The following is a 25935-nucleotide window of genomic DNA, read 5'->3' on the forward strand; positions in this document are numbered from 1 at the left end:
GCTTTCCGTGCACCTCCCGCTCCTTCTGGTTGTTTTCCCAGTTTTTTTAAAAAAGACCCTGGAAAAACTGATTTTTCCTCCTACATCAAAATGTGCCACCATTTCCTGCCGTGTGCAGGCAGAGCAGCGTGATAAAAATGGCCACTTCAATGGGCCAAGTGGTCTTTGTTTACCTCCTCTTTCTTCAGGAAGCTGCTCGTCCCTATTGTGGGACAGTGGCACAAGGCAAAGCGACGGGAGGGGAACGTGATTTCCCCCCTTCCAGCTACTACAATCCTTACATTAGCTGGCAAGGGAGAGGGGATGGATTTCTCCACTTGTATCCTTGCTGTAATGCAAAGTATTTTGGAGTGTTTTGGTCTTGAATGAGCAATTAAGACCCATTAGCTTTACAAAAGACCACTTCTAGCAGATTGAAAACCTCTAGAACTGGTTTGTTGATATGGATCAACACCGCTCCTTGCAGTTTTGGACTGTGCTTGATGGTGTGGCTATGGGGTAATTCATAATGGCTGCCGGCACTTCAAAATGTACCATTACGCAACTGAGTAAGAATAGAATTTTTCAACGAAACTGCTTGGATTGAGGGCAGATTGAGCTTAATGTGAACTTCAGTTTACTCCAGAACTGCAGTACTTCTTCACCTTGATTGGCAGACAATATATTTCTTGGTTCTATCGTTTGAGGCAGGGATTTCATGCAGTATAGAAGGAATAAATTTGGTTAGTATCATTAGTCATCATGAACTTTCCAGGTGAAGAAAGAACACTTGATGCAATAATAACCAAACCAATCTCACAAGTTACGAGGAAGGACAGTCCTTAAAAAAGGTAGCGTTTTATGTAAGTAGTGACCCCAGTGAAATACGGTTTCACGTAGACAGCTCACCCATTCAGCTGCAAGCCAACAATAGAGCGTTCATCATGATGTCCCATGATTTAGCACATCTGTGAATGAGTCCTTCATTTTTCAAAAACAGGGAGACAGACCCTATTTGAGGTGGCAGCTTTGGTGGAGCTGTTAAATAGTCATTTTAGCAAATGACTATTTAGCAAATAGTCATTTAGTTGGTAGTTTTTACCGCTGTGGAGGCCACCATTTGGACTTTCTGGCTCCTGAGCTTCAAAATGTATTGGGCTGCCTCTGCATTCACACATGTACATGCATCACTTGACAGTCATAGTTAAATGTGTGAACTGCCCCCTTTAAAAAATACTGTGCTAGACTACAACAGCAATTAATGTAATTTGTCACCCCATTTCCTCTTCTCCTTTGTTGATATATAGTCCATCCAACCTTTCTGAAGTCAACCAGGATAGTTTACAAAATGTTCAGAAAAGAAAAACGATAATCTTTTAAAAATTAGTAAAACATTAAAAACCACCTTAAAGACCATAACAATAAAAAAGACATGGGGCTGTCTAAACATTGTCTTTGCCCAGGGATGACTCCAAATCTGTGCTGCGTCGGTTATGTGATGCAGCCGCCAATTCAGAGCCACAAAGAGCCGAAGACCCACAGCAGAAAAGTTGAGGACTTTTCCAGCCCGAGTGAGGTCAGAACGGAGAAAGACCTTTCCTGAGTGCCTGATATGCCGGTCTCTACAAGCGAGGGTTTCTTCAAAAGGGACTCTCCTGCTGATCTTAATAATAGAGCAGGTTCATGCCAAGATAGGTGGTCCCTCGGATTGCCAGGCTCTAAGACTTTTAGAGGTGAAGGGCGCAATCCTATTTATTTATTTATTTATTTATTTATTACATTTCTATACCGCCCAATAGCCGGAGCTCTCTGGGCGGTTCACAAAAATTAAAACCATTCATAATATAAAACAACAGTATAAAACCATAATATAAAATACAATAAAAAAGCTCAACCAGATAAAAACAGCAGCAATGCAAAATTACAAATTTAAAACACCATGTTAAAATGTATTTATAGAATCCTATGCATGCTGGCTAGGGAATGCTGGGATTTGTAGGACTTTTTTTCTGTCTAAACTTGCACAGGATTGACCCGTTAAAGGTTAAAATCCACACCTTGGATTGAGTCTGGAAAACAATTGGCAACCAGTGCAGAATTTGCAATTTTGGGATGATGTGATCATGCACCAGTTAGCTGCTGCATTTTGCACCAATTGAAGTTTCCTGTCACTCTTCAAGGATAGTCCCATGTAGAGTGCATTGCAGTAGTCTAACTGTAATGTAACCAAAGCATGGATAACTGTTGCCAGATCAGACTTACTCAGGAATAGTTGCAACTGGGCAAATGCCCTCCTCTCCTGAAGATCAAAGGATAGCATATGGGATCCAAGAGCACTCCTGAGCTTTATTTTGCTATTTTTTTTTAAAGTTACAATTATTGTTCTATGTGGATGAATTATTATTATTATTATTATTATTAATTTATTTATTTATTTATATAGCACCATCAATGTACATGGTGCTGTACAGAGTAAAACAGTAAATAGCAAGACCCTGCCGCATAGGCTTACAATCTAATAAAATCATAGTAAAACAATAAGGAGGGGAAGAGAATGCAAACAGGTACAGGGTAGGGTAAGCAGGCACAGGGTAGGGTAAAACTAACAGTAGAAAGTAACAGTAGAAGTCTGCACAACAACAAGTTTTAAAAGCTTTAGGAAAAAGAAAAGTTTTTAGTTGAGCTTTAAAAGCTGCGGTTGAACTTGTAGTTCTCAAATGTTCTGGAAGAGCGTTCCAGGCGTAAGGGGCAGCAGACGAAAATGGACGAAGCCGAGCAAGGGAAGTAGAGGCCCTTGGGCAGGCGAGAAACATGGCATCAGAGGAGCGAAGAGCACGAGCGGGGCAATAGTATGAGATGAGAGAGGAGAGATAGGAAGGAGCTAGACCGTGAAAAGCTTTGAAGGTTAACAGGAGAAGTTTATATTGGATTCTGAAGTGAATTGGAAGCCAATGAAGAGATTTCAGAAGTGGAGTAACATGGTCGGAGCGGCGAGCCAGGAAGATGATCTTAGCGGCAGAGTGGTGAACAGAAACCAACGGACTGATGTGAGAAGAAGGAAGACCAGAGAGAAGAAGGTTGCAGTAGTCCAACCGTGAAATAACCAGTGCATGAACAAGCGTCTTGGCAGAAGAGACAGACAAAAATGATCGAATCCTGGCAATATTATACAGGAAAAATCGACAAGATTTAGCTACTGCCTCAATATGAGGAATAAAGGAGAGCGAGGAGTCGAAGATAAAGCCAAGGCTACGAGCTTCCTTGACCGGAGTAAGCGTAACATCATTGACAGTAAGAGAGAATGAGAGATGAGGAGAAGGTTTAGGAGGAAAAACAAGCAATTCAGTCTTTGCCATGTTATAATGGAAAGCATCCTCAGAAGGGAACTGGGAGGGGTAAGATAAGCTTTAGTTTGTGGTATGAATGGACTATTTTGGTTTTTCATTTTTCTAATCTTGGATTTGTTTCATCCCAAACTTTGAGCATTTTTTTTAAGGTTGCATGAGAATTTGCAAGTATTTTGTGCATATTTCTCCTAATTTATGCATTTTTGGACACAATTTTGCCTAATACATATATTTTTTGCAAGCACTTTCCCATTTTGAACATTATTTTTACTAATATACTCACATTTGTACACATTTTTTATTAGAAAACTCTATTGCAAAAATCCAAGACGTGTAATTTTCAAAGGCTACCCAGTTGTGGTTTGCATATTGAATCAAAGGTGTATAATTAGCTTATTTTGCAAGAAAATGTGAACCAAATGAATTTCTCCCCATCCCTGCTTTATAGGCATTTCTTTCATGCTTCTTCCTACCTCCCCTTGTTTACTGTGGAAGGACAACACACATTTCGCACAATTCAGATCTACCAGACCTTGAAGATACTGTGATGAGCTTCCTCAGATTCTCCAGGGCATTTTGTTTAATTTGAAGCCTGATGCATTCCAGATGACATTTAAAAACAATGCAACCTAAGCCCTTCACAATTGGCATAAAGTCTAAAGGTGTAACTAGAATATGGTGTTTGTAAATCTAAATAAGACCAGGAGGCTTTTAACCTTGTCTCCATAATATGTACGTGACTGAGAAATAATGGAGTTCTATCAGCCACAAAATATCAGCCACAGACCTTCACAGTCTGAAACCCCCTCCCCACATCTGCTCTGCTTAATTACTCTGTGGTTTCTGGCAAACAACAGTTTACTGTTAAATGTTCTCTGGAAAACTGTGGTGTGCACTTGCTTCCAAACTAAGATTGCAAAACATGGTAGGTACCAACCAGAGTGTGCCCATTCACATGTAATGACAAAGTATGATTTCCATGTAAACCTGGCAGTAACTGATTTAATTGGTGCACTTGATGGTAAGAAGCAATCAAAACTTGATGTGTGTGTGTGTGTGTGTGTGCGTGTGATTTTGGGGGACCTTTTTAATATGCAAGTTTTTTTTTTAAAAAAATCTGTTCTTCATGATAGTAAGGAATAATTTTAATTGACTCAATTTCTGAAGAAAAGAGGATTCTAGACAGGGCCTCAGAAACTTTATACACATTGCATGGCTGCAACCACTGGTTTGCCACTGATAGTACATTTGACACAGAACTACAGCCAGTTCTGGCTCTAATGACACATGCACACCCAGACCTGTCTTTCTCTCCTGAACATGCTACATTCTCCCTGTCTTTTTTAAAATTAACCATGGTTAGTGTATAGGTACATCAGTCTTAATGCTAATTATGGTTTAGCTTAAACCAAAATAGGCAAATCAGTTCTAACCATGGCTGGGAATTCTGTTTTGCAGCTGATCTTGGTAAGCATTCATATTAACACATATGCAATGCAAATGATGGCTAGCTTTGACAGGAAAGGGCAAGGAAGAAGTCATTGTGCCCGTGGGACATTCCCAGTCTCCTTACCATGTTTTTTCCTTCCACCATTCCTGTCCTTGACAAAATGGCGTATTCAGTGGTAGCAGGGATGAGAAAACAAATGTCGCTATTGAGTGGAAACTCATGAAATGGGCAAAATGTATTCAGAATTTGGGCTTCTTCATTACATAATTTTAGAACGCTTCATTATTGGTGAGAGTTGCTGCTTGGCTGGTCATCCATCCCTATGGTAGCCTCTCTCCTATATATTACAGGGAATACTGAGGGGACTAATAGAGGAACATGAATATTTATCTTTGGTAAATATTTTCCTTTTTGGTCACCTAACCTTTAACTCTTTAGAGATGCCTGCATTGGAAACCTCTTATTTATGGAGGGCTACTTTTCTGGGCCTCTTAGCCACAGGGAAGGTCACAAGCTACTTGTTCATCCTGGCTGACTTCATTTAGCGTTAAAATCGGTCATGACTGCTGTGCTTCTGGCATCAGCTCTGGATTGTTTGGGATGAGCTGATGTTTCTCTAGCAGCTTCTGTATGTACCAAGCTGGGGCAGTTGTCTGGCTCAGTTGGCTTCCCTCGCTGGCAACCAGATGGGCTTTGCTGCTCTCCCAGAGGCCAGGCATTTCTGGGGATCACAGTTGATGGTTGAACATAATTGGGAAAGGTGGTGAGGTTGGACTGCAGATGGCGGTGCTTGGATGTTTAGACTCTCATTTTGTTTCTCAAATTTCTGTCCTGCCATTTAGCCAATAGGCTCTCGAAGTGGCTTACAGCAAGCAACAATTAGCAGCACAGCCTCGAGTCAATAAAATAACTAAACCATTTTATTAATCAGCTTAATTTTTTTTCTAAAAGCAGTGTCTAAATGAGTTTAGCGGCACAAAAAGGACCAAAGGGATCCTCTTTTAACTTCCATCAAAAACCATGCATCATCATCATCATAACAACAACAACAACCTGTCTCTCCCTCTGGATCGAGGCGGGGAACAACACTAAATAAAATATAATAATACATAAAATTAGTTAAAAGAGCATATAAAACCAATACAATATTAAAATAACACTCACAACATCTTAAAATACTTAGGTTTAAAATTCATCTTGGTAGGCCAGTGACAGTTTCGACCCACTACCTAATAACTATCAAAGAAGATACCCTCTAAAGGGGAAAAAGTGGGGGAAAGATACCCACTAAATCCACACCTGCAGCCACTGGAAACTTTATCCAGCCATCCTTCTAACTAATGAGATTTCAGCAGGTATTGTCCACACATTTTCAAGCATATCTTTGCAGTAATGAGAGCTAGAAATGTGCTCTCATTCTTTTAAGTGAAACCTGAGATTTTCTGAACGCTGGATTCTGGCTATGACCACATTGTATGCTCTGCCTGCCTGCATACCCACAGAGGAAGCGGCTCTCTGCCCCTTGCCCAGCCCACTACTCTGGCCTTGCCTCCTCTCAATTAGCCTCTCTGCTGAAGGGAATAATTCTGCCTCATCCTTTCCCTCCACCTTTGATGGTGAAATCTTGCTTTGTCTTTGAGCTGCTGGTGAACAGGCGAGGCTAGACCCTTTCATGCTGCCCTCCCTCAGAAAGCTGCTTTGCTGAGATATTCTTAGTTCCTAATAAGTAAGCGTAGGAAACTAATTCTAGGCTTCCTTTTATTTTAAAAGCAGCCCACCCTTTTCTGAAACTCACTCTGCTGGGTTCTTACATAAAGATGCTCGACTGGAAAATGGAGTTACGTTCTTTTGCTTAGCCTGAAGTTAGTCTTCCTCATGTGCTGGACTGCTTGACACACACACTAGCCTGTTTTTCTCTGAGATTCAAGGAAGCTCTGGAAAAAGAACCTATCCCCACCCCTCTCTCTATAAAAGTCAGGCTTAGATTTAATAATCCTGTGGGTGGTGGCCGCAACAAAGAATGAGCATGGGTGTCTGGCGGCCTGTCCTATGTCACAGGGGTGGAGGTGCAGACTCTTTCAGAAGCAACAGAAGTAGGTGAGCAAAAGTCAAATAGGTTCTTCGTTGCCCTGATAGATTAACCTTGAGCTCCCAGCTGGTGCCATTAAAGCAAACATCCCTGACACGAGAGAATAAACTTTTCAGATCATGAGTTGCACTGTTTGGTGGCCTGTGTGAAAACATTCTCATAACAAGAAGCTTTCTGTATTACTCTCTGTGCCAACCAGACCAGAATACCTGGCACAGAATACAGGTATTAATGCATCTTGTGTTTACAGAGGGCATCTGTGCCTGACCTTGGCAGTACGCGACCAGAGAATATCTGAGACAGGCAGTTTTGATGAATGAACAAAAGTTCGTTCTTTCCCAGACTGCGAAGTATAGTTGGCCTTCAGAGTTACAGTGAGATTTTTCTCTGTGCCAGTGCTTTGGTTGTGGTTGGAAATTGTATTTCTGCTTCCATAAAATCCTGGATGTGTTTTAGATCTTATGGTGCTTTATTTGGGAGAACTTTAAAGAAGCTGTCAAAACATGTAATGCTTTGTAAACATCCACGAGTCATTTTTATTAGATTTTTTTTGTATACCAGACATGACATCACCCAAACACTGAGCTTTTTCTATTGTATTTCAACATTTCTCCTACCACTGTTTAAACGTGCTGTTAAAAAAAAAGTTTTAAATATGATTAGAAAATGACAAGCTAGAAAAATATTATAAACTCTGTAGTTTGCATTTGTGATAAATAAGTTATTTTATCATATTTACTTTTCAGTAAAATTATGTTAATTACTTTATAAGGATGTTATTTCTGATCTTTTTCTCCGAGTTCCTTCTGGCTCTATGTGATAATGTTATTACAATTGTAATAATGACATTCACCCCAATCAACTCCAGTTGCACTTTAAAATAGTATTTCTAATGTGACTAGTTGTGCCAGAATGTGGACAGAGAGATGCATTGGTCCAAACATTCTATTAAAAGCAATATAGGGCAGAGAGATGGCATCTACACTCAGATTTGCATTGTGAAGTACAACTCCTAAAGTTCTTGCAGTTCCTGATCCAGCGAGTAACGTACATGTAGAAATCTGCTTATGCCATTGACCTCCTTAATTGGATAGCAGTCACTATGTCTAAGCTCCAGCTAAGATTCCTTTTGTGTATCACAATGGAGGTAGCTTCTATTTTCAACTCATTTTTTTATCAATAATAATAATTTCATTTCTATGCCACCCCATAGCCAATGCTCTCTGGGCAGTTTACAACAATTCACACAAGATATAGAAACAATATTACAAAAATATGATATGATAAAAACAGTCTAAACAATTTTAAGACACAAAATTTTAAACAATTTAAACAGCTAAAAACAATTTTGGTAAACAATTGCCCATAATGGTCCTGCTCTGACAGAGATTCCCCATCATATACCATTAAATGCCTGGGAGTAGAGGGCAGGCTTAACCTGGCGCCAAAAAGATGACAGTGTCGGCACCAGGCAGGCCTCAATGGGGAGTTTATCTCATAGTTGAAGGGGGGACACCACGGAGAAGGTTGATGTCACCTTCCGTGTCTCCCTTGGTAGTGGCACTCGGAATAAGGCCCCAGATGTTGATAGTAATGTCTGGGTACGTTCAATTCAGGAGAGGCATTCCATCAGGTATTGCGGTCCCAACCCATATAAGGAATTGTAGATTAAAACCAGCACTTTCAATTGGACTTGGAAACACAAAGGCAACCAATGCAAATAGGCCCGAATTGGTCTTATAGGCTCAGACTTACTTTATCCCATCCACTCCTTTTTTTCGAATGGCAAAAATATATACTTACAGGTAGGTTAAGACTTTTAACACTACACAGTTAAACTGTACACTGTAATCAGGGCTGCACTCTGAGGGCCTAGGAACCCTAGCAGCATCTTCACTCCATCCTCTGTTGGACGAAACCTCTCTTTGCTCAACTAATGGGTTCGATCCAAACTTCATACACATACCATACAGGAGTATTTCATGTGATAAATAACCTATTCCGTGATCTTAAAATGTTTTGGTGTGATTAGTATTGGATATCATCCCTAAATTTACCCTTTTTTCCTGGGGGGGAAACGGGTCAACATACTTCTTTTTTTTTTTTTTTTTTGCCCATGGCTTCGCAATTTCCCCATATAAAGCAGTCTTGCCCAGGAGTATTGCTGTAGGAATTACTTGCCCAGGAGTCTGGTGCCCTCCTGATTATTGGCTATTCTGGCTAAGGTTGATGGGTGTTGCAGTCCAAAGCATCCAGAGAGTACCAGGTTGAGGAAGACTAGCCTAGAGAGTCACAAGTTGTGCAGGCCTGCACTAGTTCTAAGAAAAAAGACTTGTCTGCTGAGCCATCTCCTGAATATGTGTAATATGTAAGGAGAGTATATTTGATATCCCACGTATGAGAGCTGATGGTAATTAAAACAGAACATGCAATACTTTATCCATCAAACTGCTATTTAAGAGGGTCACTTTTCCATCGCCAGTGTAGAAAATGGGCTGTTCAACTGAATTGATATTTTCTCAGTCTGTACTATAGTCTCATCAAAGGTTTTGTCCTTATACAGTCCCTGTGGCAGTAATTCTCCTGTTGATTTCATTCTCCACTGAGTGAGTTTTGATACGTATTTCCACCATCAGACGTTCTCGTTATGTTTATGTCCTCATAATTTGTTTAGATTTTCCTTCCCGTTGTGATTCTCTTCGTTCTCTCTCCTCCTGTATCTCCTCGTCTTACCAAACTTCCATTAACCCTACACAGCAAGGAACCGATGAAAAGAGCCCCAAATATTCTGATTTTATCTTAAAACCAGTTTTTTAAAATAGTGTATATATATATATACACACACACACACACACACATAGACATACATTTTGTGTAAAGTGAGAGAGAGAGATTTAAGCTGATATGTACCCAGCCAGTGGCAGCTTGTTGCTCTGAGTGGGAAGGTCCTCCTCCTTCTCCTGCTGTCCTTGGCCATCCATTAAAAAAGCTCACAGAACACCCCCACCCCACCCCCACTACTTGCAAGTTTGTGCACACGGATTGTAGTCTCTAGTTGCTGTAAGTTTGTGTTATCCTCTGTCTTGATGGCTGGGTTGGTCAGGAGAGTTGTCTTCCACACCTCTGTCTCCTCCCAGATGGACTGGGCATGCTCAGGTTCCTTCCAGTTCCAATGTGTATGTATTGCTGTAGGAATTACTGCAGAGGGCCGGCAGAGCATCCGGGAGGACCACTCTGCCAAATGTCCAGATTTGGTCGTGATTGATTCTCCAGAGCCCACAGAATCCTGCTATTTGTGTCTGAATAGGGCATCCATTGCAGACGGTCACAGCCAATTGGTCTGCTTATGATGCTTCTTGCTTTGTTAGCTGATTTTAAGTGTAACTGCATATGCCTGCACGGATTGGTGTATTAGGGGGAGTCTGGGAACCTCTTGCTTTTCCCCCTCCCACTTTTTTCTTTTTTAAACTGGAGGTGAGGTGACAGGTGAGCAATTGTGAGGTGGGTGGTCTTTGAAATTCCCAAACAGTTATTCCCCCCTTCCCCTGCCGTTTTCCTTCACCGCCCCTTGTTTTTCAATCTGCTTTAGACTCATAACGTTTCTTGCACGATTTGCCTTTTCTGTGCAGCAGTTTACTGGAGGAGCAAAAAAAAAAAAAAGTGAGGTCAGAACTGTTTTTGTGTTGTTATATGAGTCACACCACAACCACCCAACCTGCTTTGCGCTAATGATCTAAAAGTTTCATGCCTCAGTTTGCCCTTTCCATGCGGTGGGCTGCTCTTGTGGAACAGACAAAGTGGATTCCACTCCAAGGACTGTTTTTGTGTTTCCCTATGGATCAAAGAGCCGCCCGCCCTCAAACCTTCTGCTTTGTACTCATGATCTTAAAGTTAACTTGCATGTCTCAGTTTGCCCTTTCTGTGCAATAGGTTGCTGCTGTGGAACAGACAAATGTGAGCACAAAGGAATGTGTTTGTGTGTTCTGGTTGTATTTATTTATTACATTTCTGTACTGCCTAATAGCCGAAGCGCTCTGTAAGGCATGCTGTTGCTGGGGGCCACACACCTTTTTCTCCCAGCAGAGAACCAAGTATGACAGCAGCATACGATCCTTCTGAACCAAACTGAGACACTATTCTTGAGTTTAGTTAGATGCTGAAGGACTGTAGCTTATTGCTTAAGTGTCCTTAAGGTCTTTGCAAGGGGTGGAAAAAGCCTAAATGGAAGTGGCTTTGCCTACTGTGACCCCTGGCTACCAGTAGCTCCCCACCCTTCATCCTACCAGCGTCACTGGTCACTACTGCATGTCCCCATGCTGCGTATCTGTTCCTATCGATTCCTACTAATCCAGGTATTAAGGACATTTTCTCAGACAATTTCTTGATCTCTTTTAGTAAATCTAACCTTTCTCCCCTGCCCCATGGAACCTACTGCACTCCTTAAACTGCTTGCTCCTTAAATGTATGAATGTTGCATTTCAGTCTGTTTCTCTAGTTACCTTCTAAGAGCTAATCCATACATTTTGTAAAAAAAATCCCCTTGAACAACATTTCCGAGATTTCAGAAAGCAGGCGAGGGATGATATATTTGAATGCTCTTGCTCATTTTTAGAACACACACATTCTGTACATTGAAATTTAGCATTTCAGGGTGTTTCATTGACATCCTAGTTTTCCATAGGCAAGGATTTTTGCATGTGTAATAATATTCCAAAACACAATCTCACGTGCGTACTGAAGGCTGAGTCCTAGAAGGAGGGCTGTACTATGTGTTTTTCTGAAACTGTAAATCTCTGTGTGTGTGTGTGTGTGTGTGTGTGTGTGTGTGAGAGAGAGAGAGAGAGAGAGAGAGAGAGAGAGAGAGATCACTAGGAGACACAAATATTTTAGGGGTAAAAGTCACAATTTTCTTTTCCTTCTCTTCTTTTTTCTACAAATTGGGCAGATAAAAAATTATTTCTCTGTCACATTCCTAAACTGAAGCTTACACAAAGGGCTCACTTTTTAGCCTGAAGAGAAATAATGTTAAAGCAGTCTATGTTTGTGCACTACTGACCTCCAGAGGCCTTTGTAGAGCTCTGGTCACATCAGACTGTTCAGATGTAACATTAAGCCTTGCTTTTGTTTTTAATCTGAATGCATTTTCTTAACCTGAGTGTTGTACAGGTAATACAGGTTTCTCCTTACCCAGCAATGCTCTGCCCTTGTTGCTATGTCCTCATTCATCTTACTTCCCCTCCCCAAAGAGTCCGCAGATGCTCTTCCACTCAAGTCTGCCTTCCCAGCTTTAACCAAGGTTATGTCCAACAATTGGATTGGACGTACAAATGAATTGGAATTAGCATCTTCCCTTGACTGAGAACCCACTTCCAGCTTAGGTGCTTCAAACTAGTTTTATTGCCATCAATAAGCCTTGATACTGTTTATGAGGACATAACATTCAACCCCGTTAAAAGAAAATGAATTTGATGGAGATCAGATATTGCTCAGTGTCTCTTAGGATTTCTCTTAGGAGATGACTAATTAGGTCAGGCAGTAACTGCCAGCTGGCTTATGACTGTATTCCAATATGGGCACCGTTTATTTATTTATTTTTTTACATTTTTGTGCCAGCCAATAGTCGAAGCTCTCTGAGTGGGTCACAACAATTTATTGATGGATAAGCCTGAGCCTTGAGCAAATCTTGCCTCTTTCAGAGCTCTGAAACGAAGAATGAAAATGCAGCCTTTGCCTGTCCTCGGTTCACTTCAGATTACACATCCTTTATGAGAGTTGGAGAGGCTTTAGTGCCGCATCATAAGAGCGCCCATGGGCACTGTAGACCCAGAAGCGGTTTATGGATTTCTATGACCGTGTCAGATCCTTGCTGACCAGGATCTTTCTATGAAAGGTGGACGAGGGTGTCCACTTCCATTTCCTCTTTTGGGGTGATATGTATCATCCAAACGACACCAAATTGCATAATATTTGCATGATATTTGCATATGGAGATTTACATGTATAGATGCAAATTTAGAAAAAAACCTGTAACTTAAATAGAAATACAATATATTTCATCATAATGGAGAAACAGGCCAGTGTGTTTTTGTAACCTGAAGGTGCTGGATTTGCATTGTGGACAAAAAACCTGCTATGATTTCTCTTGAAATGCTTTGTCTTCAGCCTGTGTTAAGTATGTAAAAACCGCGTATTATGTCAAAATAGCAATGAAAAAGAAATGAGAGAGTCATCTGTTTCCTTTTTTGGTGCTAAGTACAATTTTGTAGGGCCCAATTTAAACATTGCTAAATCCGTCAGATTTCAGTGGGAAGACTGTGTATGTGCTTGGCTTTTTTTATTTGATGACAAGGACTTTGTTGGAAGTGCTTCTCTTTGGCTGAACCATGTCCATAATAAATAAGGATCTATGGTAGCATAGATGAGGTTTAGGCTCTGTCTGTGAACCAGTTTTTGCCCACTGCAGGGCCAACTTCTCCCCCATTTCCTATTTTTTCTCCTGCCTCCCAGGAAGATTTTCATGGCAAAGATGAGGCAGTGTGCCAGCTTTTCCCAACTTGGTGGCCTTCAGAAGTGTTGAACTACAACTCCCAGCATTCCTGAACATTGGTCATGTTGGCAGGGGCTGATGGAGGTTGTAGCCCAACACATCTTTGGGGAGCATCTGGTTGCAATGAGAAATTACCAACCTCCCCCTGCAATGTACAGTCACAATGGTGTAGTGTGTGCCTTCCAGGGGGGTGTCTTCACGGTGCCGGGTTGGAACTGCGGCCTCGAAAACCCAGCACTGTCCCTCCCCCAGGGTGGCATTGGGAAATCCTGACACCAAGGAGGGAATGCAGGGTTTCTGGGTGGCCATCCAGGGACTGGAGCCCCCCCTCTTCCTGGTGGAAGGCGACCAATCGCAGGTCACCTTCCACCAGGCACCACCCAGCTACACCTCCACTGCAACTCCGGAGCGAGGCTTTGGGGCTGTTTTGATGCCGTCTTGCGCGTCCCTGCCTCGCTCTGGGGGGAAAAGGCGGAGTAAGTCCCAGACTTTTTTTCTCCTCCGCTTTGATGAAAAGCCACAACAGCAGCGTCGTATAATCCTTGCTGCACCACCGCACACTCACTCCAGGCCTTTCCGAGCGTTTAGACAGCCCCCAGGTTACACTCTCAAGTCATGCAGGAATTAATGACTAGTCTGAACAGGACTGACCAGCGCCTTGCATGAACTGTAAAAAGTACCCTAGAATGTGCTCTCAAATCCTCTGCCATTTAGATTTATTTTAAATGTGTACATTTAACAGAGTTCTCTGGGAGGCTTATATGGAGGTTCTCTTGCAGGCAGGCAGAGCTTTTCCCATGGATAAATCAATGCAAACGGGTTCCTGAGAGCAGGAAGGTTGAGAACCTCTGTTTTTATCTTGTAATTTTTAAAACAGCTTTAGAAGCTGAATGCTCCCATGCAGTACTACTCAAGCTGCTGCTGAGCTATCTTTAAATGTTACTTTAAAAGCTGTGTTTAAAGATAGACCCTTTCTATCTCTGGCGTGCAGGTACACACACATACACACACCATTAAAAACAACCCTACACATGAGTAGGCCTGTTTCCCTGGAGAAATTCATCCATTATGCAGGAACTGGGTTGTTTGTTGTGTGACTGTTGAAACTGGGTTATGGCTAACTTGCAGGAGTTGGGGGGAGAGAAAGAATTCTATTTTTAAATAATTGGAACGGATTTTCGCGTTTCAGGAGCACTATCCTTTGTTATATCTAGTCACCCTAGAAATGAGGAATGTTCTATTTACTTATCAATTTAAGTACAGTGGTATTTTTTTCCATTTCTCTCTCTCTTAACAGATTGAAAGAACGAGTAAAAAACCATTAACAAGCACAAAGAAAGAGAAAAAACTAGAGCGCGCGAGAGAAGTTATGGCTTACAAAAAGTACAAAGATATTTAGATAAACCTAAGAGTTTACAGAACACTTGCGTTTTCTGATGATACACCACATGTCTCCTCAAATGAGATGCCAGATCTCCAGCTCTAGATGGGAGACCACCACTTACCTCGTAAATGAGCTTCTGTAAAGTGGCTTTACAAGAAGTCAGACCATTGAGTGTATTTTTTAAAGACCCAAGCAGAGACAAGTTCAGAAATGGTCAGTTGCTTTTAAAATAAAATGAAGCCTATAATTAGCTAAGACTTTACTATCTTGAACCTGAATCCTCAGGAATAACTCACCAAAGCAGTTTTCGAGTGGGTGGGTGGGGGGGAAATCCCTCTATCATCTATGATGCTTCACAAGTGGCTATGCTGGCTAGGTCTGGAGGGAGTCTTCGGCCAAAACATCTAAAGGTCCACAAGTAGCCCACCACAGCTCTACGTGATATAATGTTAAGGGATGAGTCATGCAGGGTGGGTGTTGGAAGTGGGAGAGCTAACCTTGGGCTCATCTACACCAAGCAGGATATTCCACTATGAAAGTGGTATGAAAGTGGTATATAAAAGGCAGGAGCCACACTACTGCTGTATAGCGGTATTGAAGTGCACTGACAACTGTTGGGGCTGATTGACACATACCATATACTGCTTTCATACCACTTAGTGTTATATCCCACTTGGTGTAGATGTGTCATGGGCCCCAACAGTTGTCAGCGCACTTTGGTACCACTATAAAGCAGTAGTGTAGATCCTGCAGTGCACTTCAGTACTGCTTTAAAGCAGTAGTGTGGCGCCTGCGTTTTATATACCGCTTTCATAGTGGAATATCCTGCTTGGTGTAGATGAGCCCCTAGAATGGATAGCAATGCAGACTTGGGTACCTAAAGATGCAGAAACATTTCTAAAAGGGAAGGGCTGGGTACATTACACATGTCATCTACGGTAGTTATTCAGGTTTCAGGCCTCCCCACTGAAGTCCCTACAGATTTTGGGGTGGGAGTTAGAGGCAGGTGCATTGTAAGTAGCATTTAAGTAAACATTCTTTGTCTGCCAACTTCTATGCACACTTAGTTTGGGAGTACGCCCCATTGAATTCAGTGGTATTTACTTCTGAGTTTTAATGAAAGAAGTGGTTATTTGTACGATATGCCTGCTTTGGCATACCACCTCCAAGAGAAGTAAGACAAATGACAACCAGGACTGTAGAAAGAGTACTGAATATTAAAGTAATAGCTTTACTAACTCACCTGCATCGGTAGACAGGATAGGACAGGCTACTGGTGGATAATTCAATACAGCTTGCAGCAGGTAAGGGCAGGCTCGTGCTGTGATCCTTGGTGTTACAAGGAAGAACCTAAGAAGAGCCATGCTGGACCAGACCAAGGGTCTTTTGTTTTCTCTGCAAAATGTTGTAGGGTATGAGGTGCAGCAGCAGAGTTAAGCAAACTGCTCTAGGACCAAGGTCATGGCCTGATTGCTGCTCACAGGTCTCCTGGCATTTTCACAAGAATGGGAATGATACTTAATGAGTTCATGGCTGAATCCCAGAGAATTATTTTACCTGTCAGGCTGCCAAGATGAGTCTAGAACTGCAATTGCCTTTGGTGATGGGGTGGGCGGAGGGGAGAGGGCATCAAGAAGGATTTTCATGTCAGGAAGGGCAATAATGCAGCCAATGTGTTCCTTCCAAACGGTTTTCTTTCTTTCTTTCTCTTGCGTATTTATTTGTTTTTCTGGCATGTACTGCCATGGTCCGGGTGAATGAACTGGCCGTGTTTCCCTGTTGTCATGGTCAAATAATTTCCTGGTGAAGTTTAGACTGGTAGCGGCTTTCCCCCTCTGTACTGGTGGCAGACTTGTTAAGTTGTTTTGCCGTGGAAGACTGCTGGAATCTAATAATAAATAATAATAAATTTATTTCCTACCCGCCTCTCCATTTTGATCAAGGCAGGGAACAACACTAAGTATAAAATACATAAAGTACTGATTAAAAACATAGTATACATTGTTAAAACATCCTTAAAAACATCCTAAAAACATCCTAAAATTCCATTGGATAGGCCTGCTGGAAGAGATCAGACTTTATAGCTTTCTTAAATGCTAAAAGACTGTTAAGTTGACGAATCTTCTCCGGCAGACCATTCCACAGTCTGAGAGCAGCAGAAGAGAAGGGATTCCTGAATGCCCTGGAGGATTTTCTGGTTGACATGAGTGGCCGTGGACTATGGAACAGTGAGTTAGAAAGAGCTGTTGACAGCAGTGCTTCCAAGCATTCTCTCCTGTGCTGTAGACCCCAGGCGGCTTCTTGGTCTACCAGAGATTTGTGCCAATGAAATAAACAGGGCAATGGCTGCAATACAGAGGGCATAAGTCTCATAATGACCACAGCCAGACACAAGAGAACACTATCGTGCCTACCTTGTGGCAGTGAGTGCAGCAAAATGTCCCCATTTCTCTGCCTCCATTGCATCTTCTTGTAGCCACCCAGCAGAGCTTTCTTTGAGCGGTGAAGAGTCTGTTTATGTAACTTCTGGACTCCCAGATGGATATGTCGGAACGCCTGCTGTGACATGTTTGCTAGTCATTTTGAGGATAAAGTGGCTCGTATTTGTTTTGTCTTAGACACCATAATTAATACAATTCAAGAGACGTCTTTCTGCTGTATCATACTGGGGGCCATCTAGCACTGACAAGATGGAAGCACCATGGGTTCTGGATATTAGAAGCTGGTGATCAACCTGTTCTGGATGGGGTTGTACTCCCACTCTAGAGTACAGTGGCATCATGCAGCTTGGGGTGCTCCTGGACCCAGCATACTCACTAGAAACCCCAGCGGCCTCAGCTCGTAGCACCTTTTACTAGCTCTGTCTGGTTCAGTTGCAATCTTTCCTGGATAGGGATAGCCTTACTGTGGTGATTCATGCTGTGCTGACATCCAGGTTGAATTACTGTAATCTGTTATTCATAGGGTTGTCCTTGAAAATGGTACAGAACCTTTGGCTTGTGCAGAATTCAACAGCTAGAATTCTGACTGGATTACCTCGATGGAGCCATGTCACACCAATTCTTAAGCAATTACGTTGACTCCCTGTTTGCTACCAGGCCTGATTCAAGGTGTTGGTTATCACCTTTAAAACTTAAAACAGCTTGGGCCGAAAGACTTGGTGGTCCCATATCATGCTGCCCCTGCATTAAGATCTCCAAAGGAGGCCCATGTCTGTACCATGAGTGGAAGAAAGCAATATGTGTTTTGGAATGACCTGAAAGGGAAATATGATTGGTGACAGCTTTCCTTTCTTTTTTGGTGTGAAATCAAACCGTTCCTTTTCCCCCGGGCATTTGAAATGTTCAGTGTTTCTTTTAATTGATTGTTTTTTGGGGGTTGATTTGCAGATTGTATAGTCTCTTACTTTGTACTTTTATTGTTATAATTTGGTATTTGTTTTTATAGCATCATGTACACCACCCTGGGGTTCCTTGTGGATGAAGGGCAGTGTATGCATTTTTAAAATAATTAATAAATAAATTGAAATATTAATTTGCACTACTTTTATACAGCTCATAAACAATAAGTTCTCTGGGAAGTGACAAAAAATTGAAACCATGAAGTATAAAAATACAAACTAAATAGAAGTTTAAAAACAAGTTAGACCAGCCTTAGCACCAGGGAGTCTTGGAGCACAATGTGGAATAAGAAAAAAAGACGGAAACACTGTTCCATAAACATGGGAGGCTTATATGGCAACAGTGCAAGGCATTGGTATTCCTTGTTCCCTTTGCTTGAATATAACAGTCCTCTACCTTTCCCTAGAAAATTTTGGGAATTCTGGTTCTTTGAGGGACATATTGGAGTTCTTGTATTTTCAGAACTCTCAAACTACCGTTCCCAGGATGCTTTGGGAGAAGCTAATATAAAGTTTGTAGTATAGATGTTCTTTCAGAATTTATTTGAAATTACAAGGAAACAAGAGGCTTTAATGGGCCACATGGTAAATACTGTTCATATTCAAACGTAAGGATCCTGTTGTAACTTCTGCCTTATTTTTGTTTTTGTTTTTTTATGGTCCAGGGGAAAATCCAGGACAATTACTTTCGAACAGTTTAAGGAAGCACTTCAGGAACTCTCCAAGAAACGGTTCAAAGACAAGAGTAACGAAGAAGCCGTCCAAGAAATGCACAAGCTAATTGAAGGGAAAGCCCCAGTCATATCTGGAGTTACGGTATGTTATGGTCACTTGACACAGTAAATCTTGTCCTTCCTCCCAAGGCCTCACTTAGACTGGGTTCACGCTAAACCATGATGTTTTATTTTGTGGAACAACCCATGATGTTGTCTGAGGGATGCTGCCCCCACCCCCGTGGTGGGTTATTTCACCTAAATAAGCCACCCTGAGAACCCATGGTCTGCAGTAAGAGCTATTTTACCTATGGTGGCTTAATGTGTTGTCTGTCACACAGCGTAGGTTACAGAGATTGCCTACAGAGCTGCTCAGCAGCAGTGGTCAAAAATTCGGCCACTGCTCTGCTCCTCCTAAACAATCTCTATTCTTGCCACAAAGGAAACTGGAATACCTGCCCAGCTGGGTGGGGGGTCTACAGGGGGAGGAGGAGCGAGGAGTGTGTGAAATAAACTACTCCCTGTAACTTGTTTGCCTAATCATCTGAAGGGAGCACAGTAGGTTGTGAACCCAGCGTAGCTTGCCACCCGCCATGGGTTAGCATGATGTGCGAACCCAGTCTTAGAATCAGAAACTTCCAGGTCTCTCTCATGGCAGGAGTCCTTGCATTTTGATCAACCCAGGCAGGTGCTCAGCTAGACCCACTTTAGTATCCTGTGGGAGGGCAGGTTTTGCTAAGCAAGAAAACTAAGAGAGGTGGCAAAGGTTCCAAATCCAGTGATGCTTTCTGTTCCTCTGCACCATCCTCCCATGCAGGGGTGTGGAACCTCTGTCAGCCCAGGGGCTGAATTCAGCTTCAGAGAAGGGCTCGGGGGCCGCATTCCCGTGGTGGGCAGGGCATAAAGCTCTTACTGCCAGTAACTGAGTCTTAGGAATAACATTTCAACCTTTCAGTATGGAGGAAAAAACTACAATAGCCAGGAAATCACCGAACAATCTGCCATCAGAGGATAGGGGGTGGGGCCAACAGGAGGGGGCGTGTAGGGAACCCTGGAAGGCCGGATTGGGACCCCAGGCAGGCTGGATTTGGTCCACAGGCTTTTGGTTCCACAACCTCTGCTCTAATGCTTCAACATGCTGACATCTTTTCCTTTTCTAGACTTTTCTATCTTTACTTTTTAAAAAAATTCTTTGCACTAGTGCAATCACTTGTTGGTTTGATTTTGGTTTTATGCTGTTGCTGGCTTTGTTCTGAGCGTATTTTACTACTTCTGAAAATTATTTATTTTCTTGTAAACCACCTAGAGAACCATGGCTATTGGGTGGTATATACCTATTGTTAATAATTTTTTAAAAAAACAAACAAACAAAGCAATTTCTGCAAGAAACATTCATTTTTCAGTTAAAGTTTGCAAAATAACCAAAATCTGACTTTTCTGAATTGTGTAATTCTTATCAGAGAATTTGCTCATCAGACTTGATTATTTCATAATATGCTGCATGTATGTGAGCAAGTGGATGCTTCAGAAAAAAGAATTTGCAGCCTTCTGGCAGCCTTTGACCTACAACATGATATTGTGTGGCTCCCTCAAATGTTCCAGCAGAAATGTCCAAACATTGTACCCCCTCCAGCTTGGAGAGAGGAGTGAATGATGTGAGGATAAAAGAGGAAGCTGATGAAGTCTGCTTCTGGCCAACTCTAGCAAAAGCAAAATTGTCTTGTATTTGTCTTCCATCCTTACATCTTTTCCTGTCTACTTCAGGCTTTCTTTCTTTATTATTTATTGATTACATTTACGTATATCCCGCCTTTTTTCCTCCAAGGAACCCAAGGTGGTGTACATAATCTTCCTCCTCTCCATGTTATCCTCACAACAACAACCCTGTGAGGTAGGTTGGGCTGAGAGTCTGTGACTGGCCCAAAGTCACCCAGTGGGTTTCCATGGTCGAGTGGGGACTAGAACTCAGATCTCCCAACTCCCAGGCCTTAGCTAGACCCAAGGTTTATCCCAGGATCGTCCCAGGGTCATCCCTGCCTGATCCCTAGATCCCCTGTGTGTCATTTACATGAATGGGGATGACCCCGGGATGATTCCAGGATAAACCTTAGGTCTAGCTAAGGCCTCAGTCCAACATCTTACCCACTACACCACACTGGCTCTGTGGAATGCACATATAAGACTTTGTGACTTATATGTGCATTCACCCACTCAATTATGTCAGAACTGAGGATGGTCCAGTTTCCAAATAGCTGATCTAGAAAAGAGTCAAGCAGGATAGTATCCGATGTTAGTTCTATGCAGGGTAGACCTATAGAGTAGACCTATGGGACAAGTAAGTCTTGACTAACTTAAGCCTCATTCATTTTAATGGGTCTGTTCTGCATAGGACTAACATTGGATACTACCCTAGGTATATAGAATGGCTTTCAGCCCGAAGACCGGATTCTATTTTGGAGAAGCTCTTGGGCGCCACCTTCCAGTAGTGGGCAGGGCCAAAGGGATGAGGCCGAAGGCAAGGAGTGGGGCCAAAATACCAGCACAAATTGGCTCAAAGCTCTTGCTGCTACTAACTAAGTTCTTAGCAAAAGCATTTCAGTGTTTTAGAATGGGGTGGTGGTGGAGAAACTGCACAAACGCCAGCTGTGTGGCCATCTGGGGATCTGCACCCCTGGGGTAGAGTATAATATGCTAAGCCATGGGTAGGCCGCTAACCCTTTTGTAGCAAATGGTTAGTGAGCATGTTTAAACTGTGGTTATGTAGCCACCGTGGTTAGGAATCGTTCACACGCCATGCTAAGCCATAACGTTTAGCACAAAATGCTTAACCACCGTGGCTTAGCGTGTCGTCTGAACAGGGTCTATATGAAACTGCAAGGAACTAGCCCTGTGGCTTCCAAATACTGATTCTACTGTGTATCAGCGACCTTTGCTGTTCCTTTCATGCCTTGGTTGATATATATGTAAAGCACGGGACATCTAAATCAAGTCTAGAACAGCTGCCACTGGAAGTCTTCCATCCAAATGATACATTTCACAACACCTGCAACAAATGCTGGGAAACAGAGGACTGGAAACTCTTACAACCTTTGGATCGTTCTTTCTGAGCACATCCAAGAGAGCCATAGATTTGCCCAGCTTGTGTTCCATATTTCTTTTCTTTTGAAGTTCATGTCTCTGGAGGCAGAATGGTCAATCATCCTGTCCCTCAGGACCATTTGTTTTAAAAGATGGCCAGACAGGCTTATAGCTTTGTTGAAGGGTGTGGCGATGTTCCTTCCTGCCTTGTGGTAAACTGGGGAATACCTAGTAATTACTCAGCTAGGAACAATCTGAAGAGAAACCCCAATCTTGTTAAACGTCTCTTACTGGGTTTTGGCATTAACAAAGCCCTGTGGTACACAAACCCAGGTTGGAGTGGTACTGGGCATAAAGGGAGACCTAATCATTGACTGTGTTCTGAAATCTTGCCATTTTAAGAGCGTCTCTCATCTTATGCCCAGTGGGCACTGGGCCAGGTAGATGTTAACATCGTGAAAGTGAATTTTAAAATTACTCTTTCTTGATCAGAACTGAAAAAGTTAAGACGTTAGAAGCCTAGGCTGAAAACTCTGTTGCTTACAACAATGGAGCAGGACATTTTGAACACGGATTGTGGACACTGGGTTATAAAACATAGTCTGGTCTTCACGAGACTTTTAAGTTGTACAAACTCAAACAGGCAAAAGTGAAACAGAACAATGATATACCGTAGGAAATGGGGTGTATGTGTGTAAACCCTGTTCGCATGAAGCCTTTGGGGTAAGAACTCAGGACCCTAGTTTGTAAGTCAGATGGTATCAGGCCTGTCTCTCTTTTTTCATTGATGTGAGCTGCTTTAAGAGATAATAATTGTTTGAAAAGCGGGACAAAAATGTAGTAAATAAATAAACAAATATTTCTGAATATGCTACTGTAATTAATCCAAACTGAAATAATTGCATATTCTCTCTATTCCTCCCTAAGAATATAAGAAGAGCCATGCTGGATCAGACAAAGGGTACATCTTGTCCAGCATTCTGTTCACACAGTGCCCAACCAGCTGTTGACCGGGAATCCACAAGCAGGACACAGTGCAACAGCACCCTCCCACCCATGTTCCCCAGCAATTGGCTTACTGCCTCTACTACTGGAGGTAGCACATAACTATCAGGACTAGTAGCCATTGATAGCTTTGTCCTCCAGGAATTTATCCAACCCTCTTTTAAAGCCATCCAAATTGGTGGTCATCACTACATCTTGTGGTAGCGAATTCCATAATTTAACTATGCGCTGTGTGAAGAAGTCCTTCCTTTTATCTGTCCTCAATCTCCCACCGATCAGCTTCATGGGATGACCCCAGGTTCTATCGGAGAAGGAGAAAAATGTCTCGCTATCCACATTCTCCACACCATGCGTAATTTTGTACACCTCTATCATGTCTCCCCTTAGGCTCTTTTTCCCCAGGCTAAACAATCCCATATATTGTAAATTTCCCTGTTAAGGGAGGTGCTTCAGCCCCTTAATCATTTTAGTTGGCCTTCCTCCCCTCCCCAACACTACAATATATTATATTTAAGGATGGTGATCAGAACTTAGACACAATCCCTTCCATTGTTGTTGTTGTATTTTCCTTAGGTTGGATCCATACTTAGTCATGCTTAGAGTAGACCCATTTGAAATTAATGGGGCCGCATTGATTTCAATGAGTCTACTTTAAGCATGACTAAGCCTTGAGTTTATTTTTAGATGGTTTAGTCCGTTGGGGTATATCTATAATTTAAAAACAACAACATGTAAATGAGCCCCATCCTGCCTTGCTTAGGGTGGCCAAAACTCATGAATCAGCCCATTTGGGGGGGCCTGCAAAGAACAAGCAATCCAGATTAGAAGTCCGTGGTATCATGACATTTTAGAAACATTGTGTTCATGTATTTGTTCAGTCTTTGCAATATTAATGTTCACTTCCTCCTCCTTCTCTTCCTCCACCCCACTACCATTTTTTATTAACAGAAAGCCATTTCATCTCCGACTGTCTCGCGTCTTACAGACACAACCCGTTTCACGGGTTCCCACAAAGAGAGATTTGATCCAACAGGGAAGGGCAAAGGCAAAGCTGGGCGTGAAGATCTGGTTGACACATCTGGTTACGTCTCCGGGTACAAGCACGCTGGCACGTATGATCAGAAAGTGCAAGGTGGCAAGTGAGCTTGAAGACTGGACGGGCAAAGGTGTACCTGCGAGGGGGAGCCAACGGCGCCTCTCCGGTTTTTCCGTTCCTCCAAATGCCTCAAAGACAGTGCCGGCAACCTGGGGGTCGGAATCCGTTTTGACATCGACAGAGACTCCTGCAGCAATGCACCACTTCATTACATTCCTCATGCTTTACGGCAGTGAAAAGGAAGCGGCAAAAAGCGTCCTGAAGCAAGAAGCCACCTCCAAGGGCTCTCTCACCACCCCCTCGTCCATCCTGGTAGCAAATTGCAAGTGTTCCTACGTGTCCAGTTGTCCATCTTGCTCTTTCGGCTGTTGTGGCAAACCTTTTCTCTCAAGAATGGAGGCTTTTCAGGGAGAGCAATGTGTGCCGGTAGCTTTTCTAAGAAGAATCCAGTTGCTAAATTAGATTATTTATTATTGAACAATGTCTTAAAAGGGGACAGACACTCCAACCTTTATTAAATTGCTGTTTACTTCTTCTTTTTGGTAAAGGTGCTATCCTGGAAAAACAAATACATTTATTCCACCCCATTTGTGAACAGCAATTAATTTAAAAGCAACAACTACTATTCCTCACCCCCACCCACCCCTTCAAGTCTCCCACATGCAAACCATGTGTCACTGAAGCTATGGGTAACAAAATACTAACAGAAGGAAATGTGGAAATTATTGTGGAAGACTGGTGGGAAATGTCACTGTTGATTGCAATATTGAAGTTTGCGGTGCCTCAAACTGGAAGTCAGAAGAGCATTTAAGGTTACGTTGGTTTATTCTTAAACAAAGTTACATTTTATAGTAAATGTCACAAACTGGGTTTCCACTTAGTTAGGCTGTACAGTGCAATGTACAAATGGACACTTCTAGAAGATTGCATCGGCTATGAAATATAGCAGTTCAGCATCCCATAACTGATCACTTAAAAATATTATGCACTGAAACGCTCTCCTCTGTTTGCATTATTTGTTTAAACAATATTTTGATTTATAAAATTGATTAAATAATTCTTTCCGTCTTCCAGTTGCAAAATAAAGGAACTCGGTTGTTCTCTCATTCACTGCACTGCAAATTGGGCATCATTTCATCATCAAATTGTACTGGTGGAAAGCAAAGGTAGAAAAGGTCAAATGTAAATTCGTTGGGCAGTATCCAACAGTGACATTCCCCAAACCCCAATAGCATAAACAGAGCTCTGCTGAATCTTTATGGTATGCAAGCAGTTTTGCATTATGCTTGCACAACCTGTTACCAATGGTTTGGGCAGGTCTATGGGTTGCTCAAGGGTGCAAGCAATAGTGCATTACAAGTTGTGCATCCATTTGCCCAACTGCACTGACGTAAACGTAACTATTTGGATTCTCCTCTTGGGCATAGTTCATAACTTCGTTTCCACTAGCACAATATCATTTGTCCTTGAGAGGTGATGCAATTGGATACTGCCCATTGGACTGGATCCATATCTAGCCTCAATGAGACTAAAGTTAGTCATGACTAGTTTAAGCTCCATTGATTTAAATAGTTCATCGAAGTGTGACTAAATCTGGATCTAGCGTATGGTTTTCCAAGTGTAATCAGCTATCATGTTACAATGAACTAAAGTCAAAGTAGTGCTGAAATATCGCTTCATGTAAGGGAGAAAAAGGAAACGCTTGATTTATGTTGCTCAAAAAGGGGCAACAGATCAAATGTACCATCTGTGTATGCTAACTGTCTAGCTCAGTATGTGATCTTTCTGCCTTTGATGTTTCTTATTGAGTAAATGCCACACTGTGTTGAGTTTATAATCCCATAAAA

General features: G+C 42.2%; 1 protein-coding gene across 2 annotated transcripts in view; it reads left to right on the forward strand.

Annotated features, from left to right (window-relative positions):
- The window catches only part of TPPP (tubulin polymerization promoting protein), a 70989-nt gene extending 45632 nt beyond the window's left edge, over positions 1-25357 (forward strand). For both annotated transcript variants that reach the window (XM_063116433.1, XM_063116424.1), the window contains exons 3-4: positions 18862-19012; positions 23941-25357. In XM_063116433.1, coding sequence (XP_062972503.1) covers positions 18862-19012; positions 23941-24135 — 346 coding nt within the window. In that variant the 3' untranslated portion in view covers positions 24136-25357. The remainder of the gene's footprint in view (positions 1-18861; positions 19013-23940) is intronic.
- The last annotated feature ends 578 nt before the right edge of the window (positions 25358-25935 follow it).

Source organism: Elgaria multicarinata, chromosome 1, assembly GCF_023053635.1.
Source record: "Elgaria multicarinata webbii isolate HBS135686 ecotype San Diego chromosome 1, rElgMul1.1.pri, whole genome shotgun sequence".
Taxonomy (NCBI): Eukaryota; Metazoa; Chordata; class Lepidosauria; order Squamata; family Anguidae; genus Elgaria; species Elgaria multicarinata.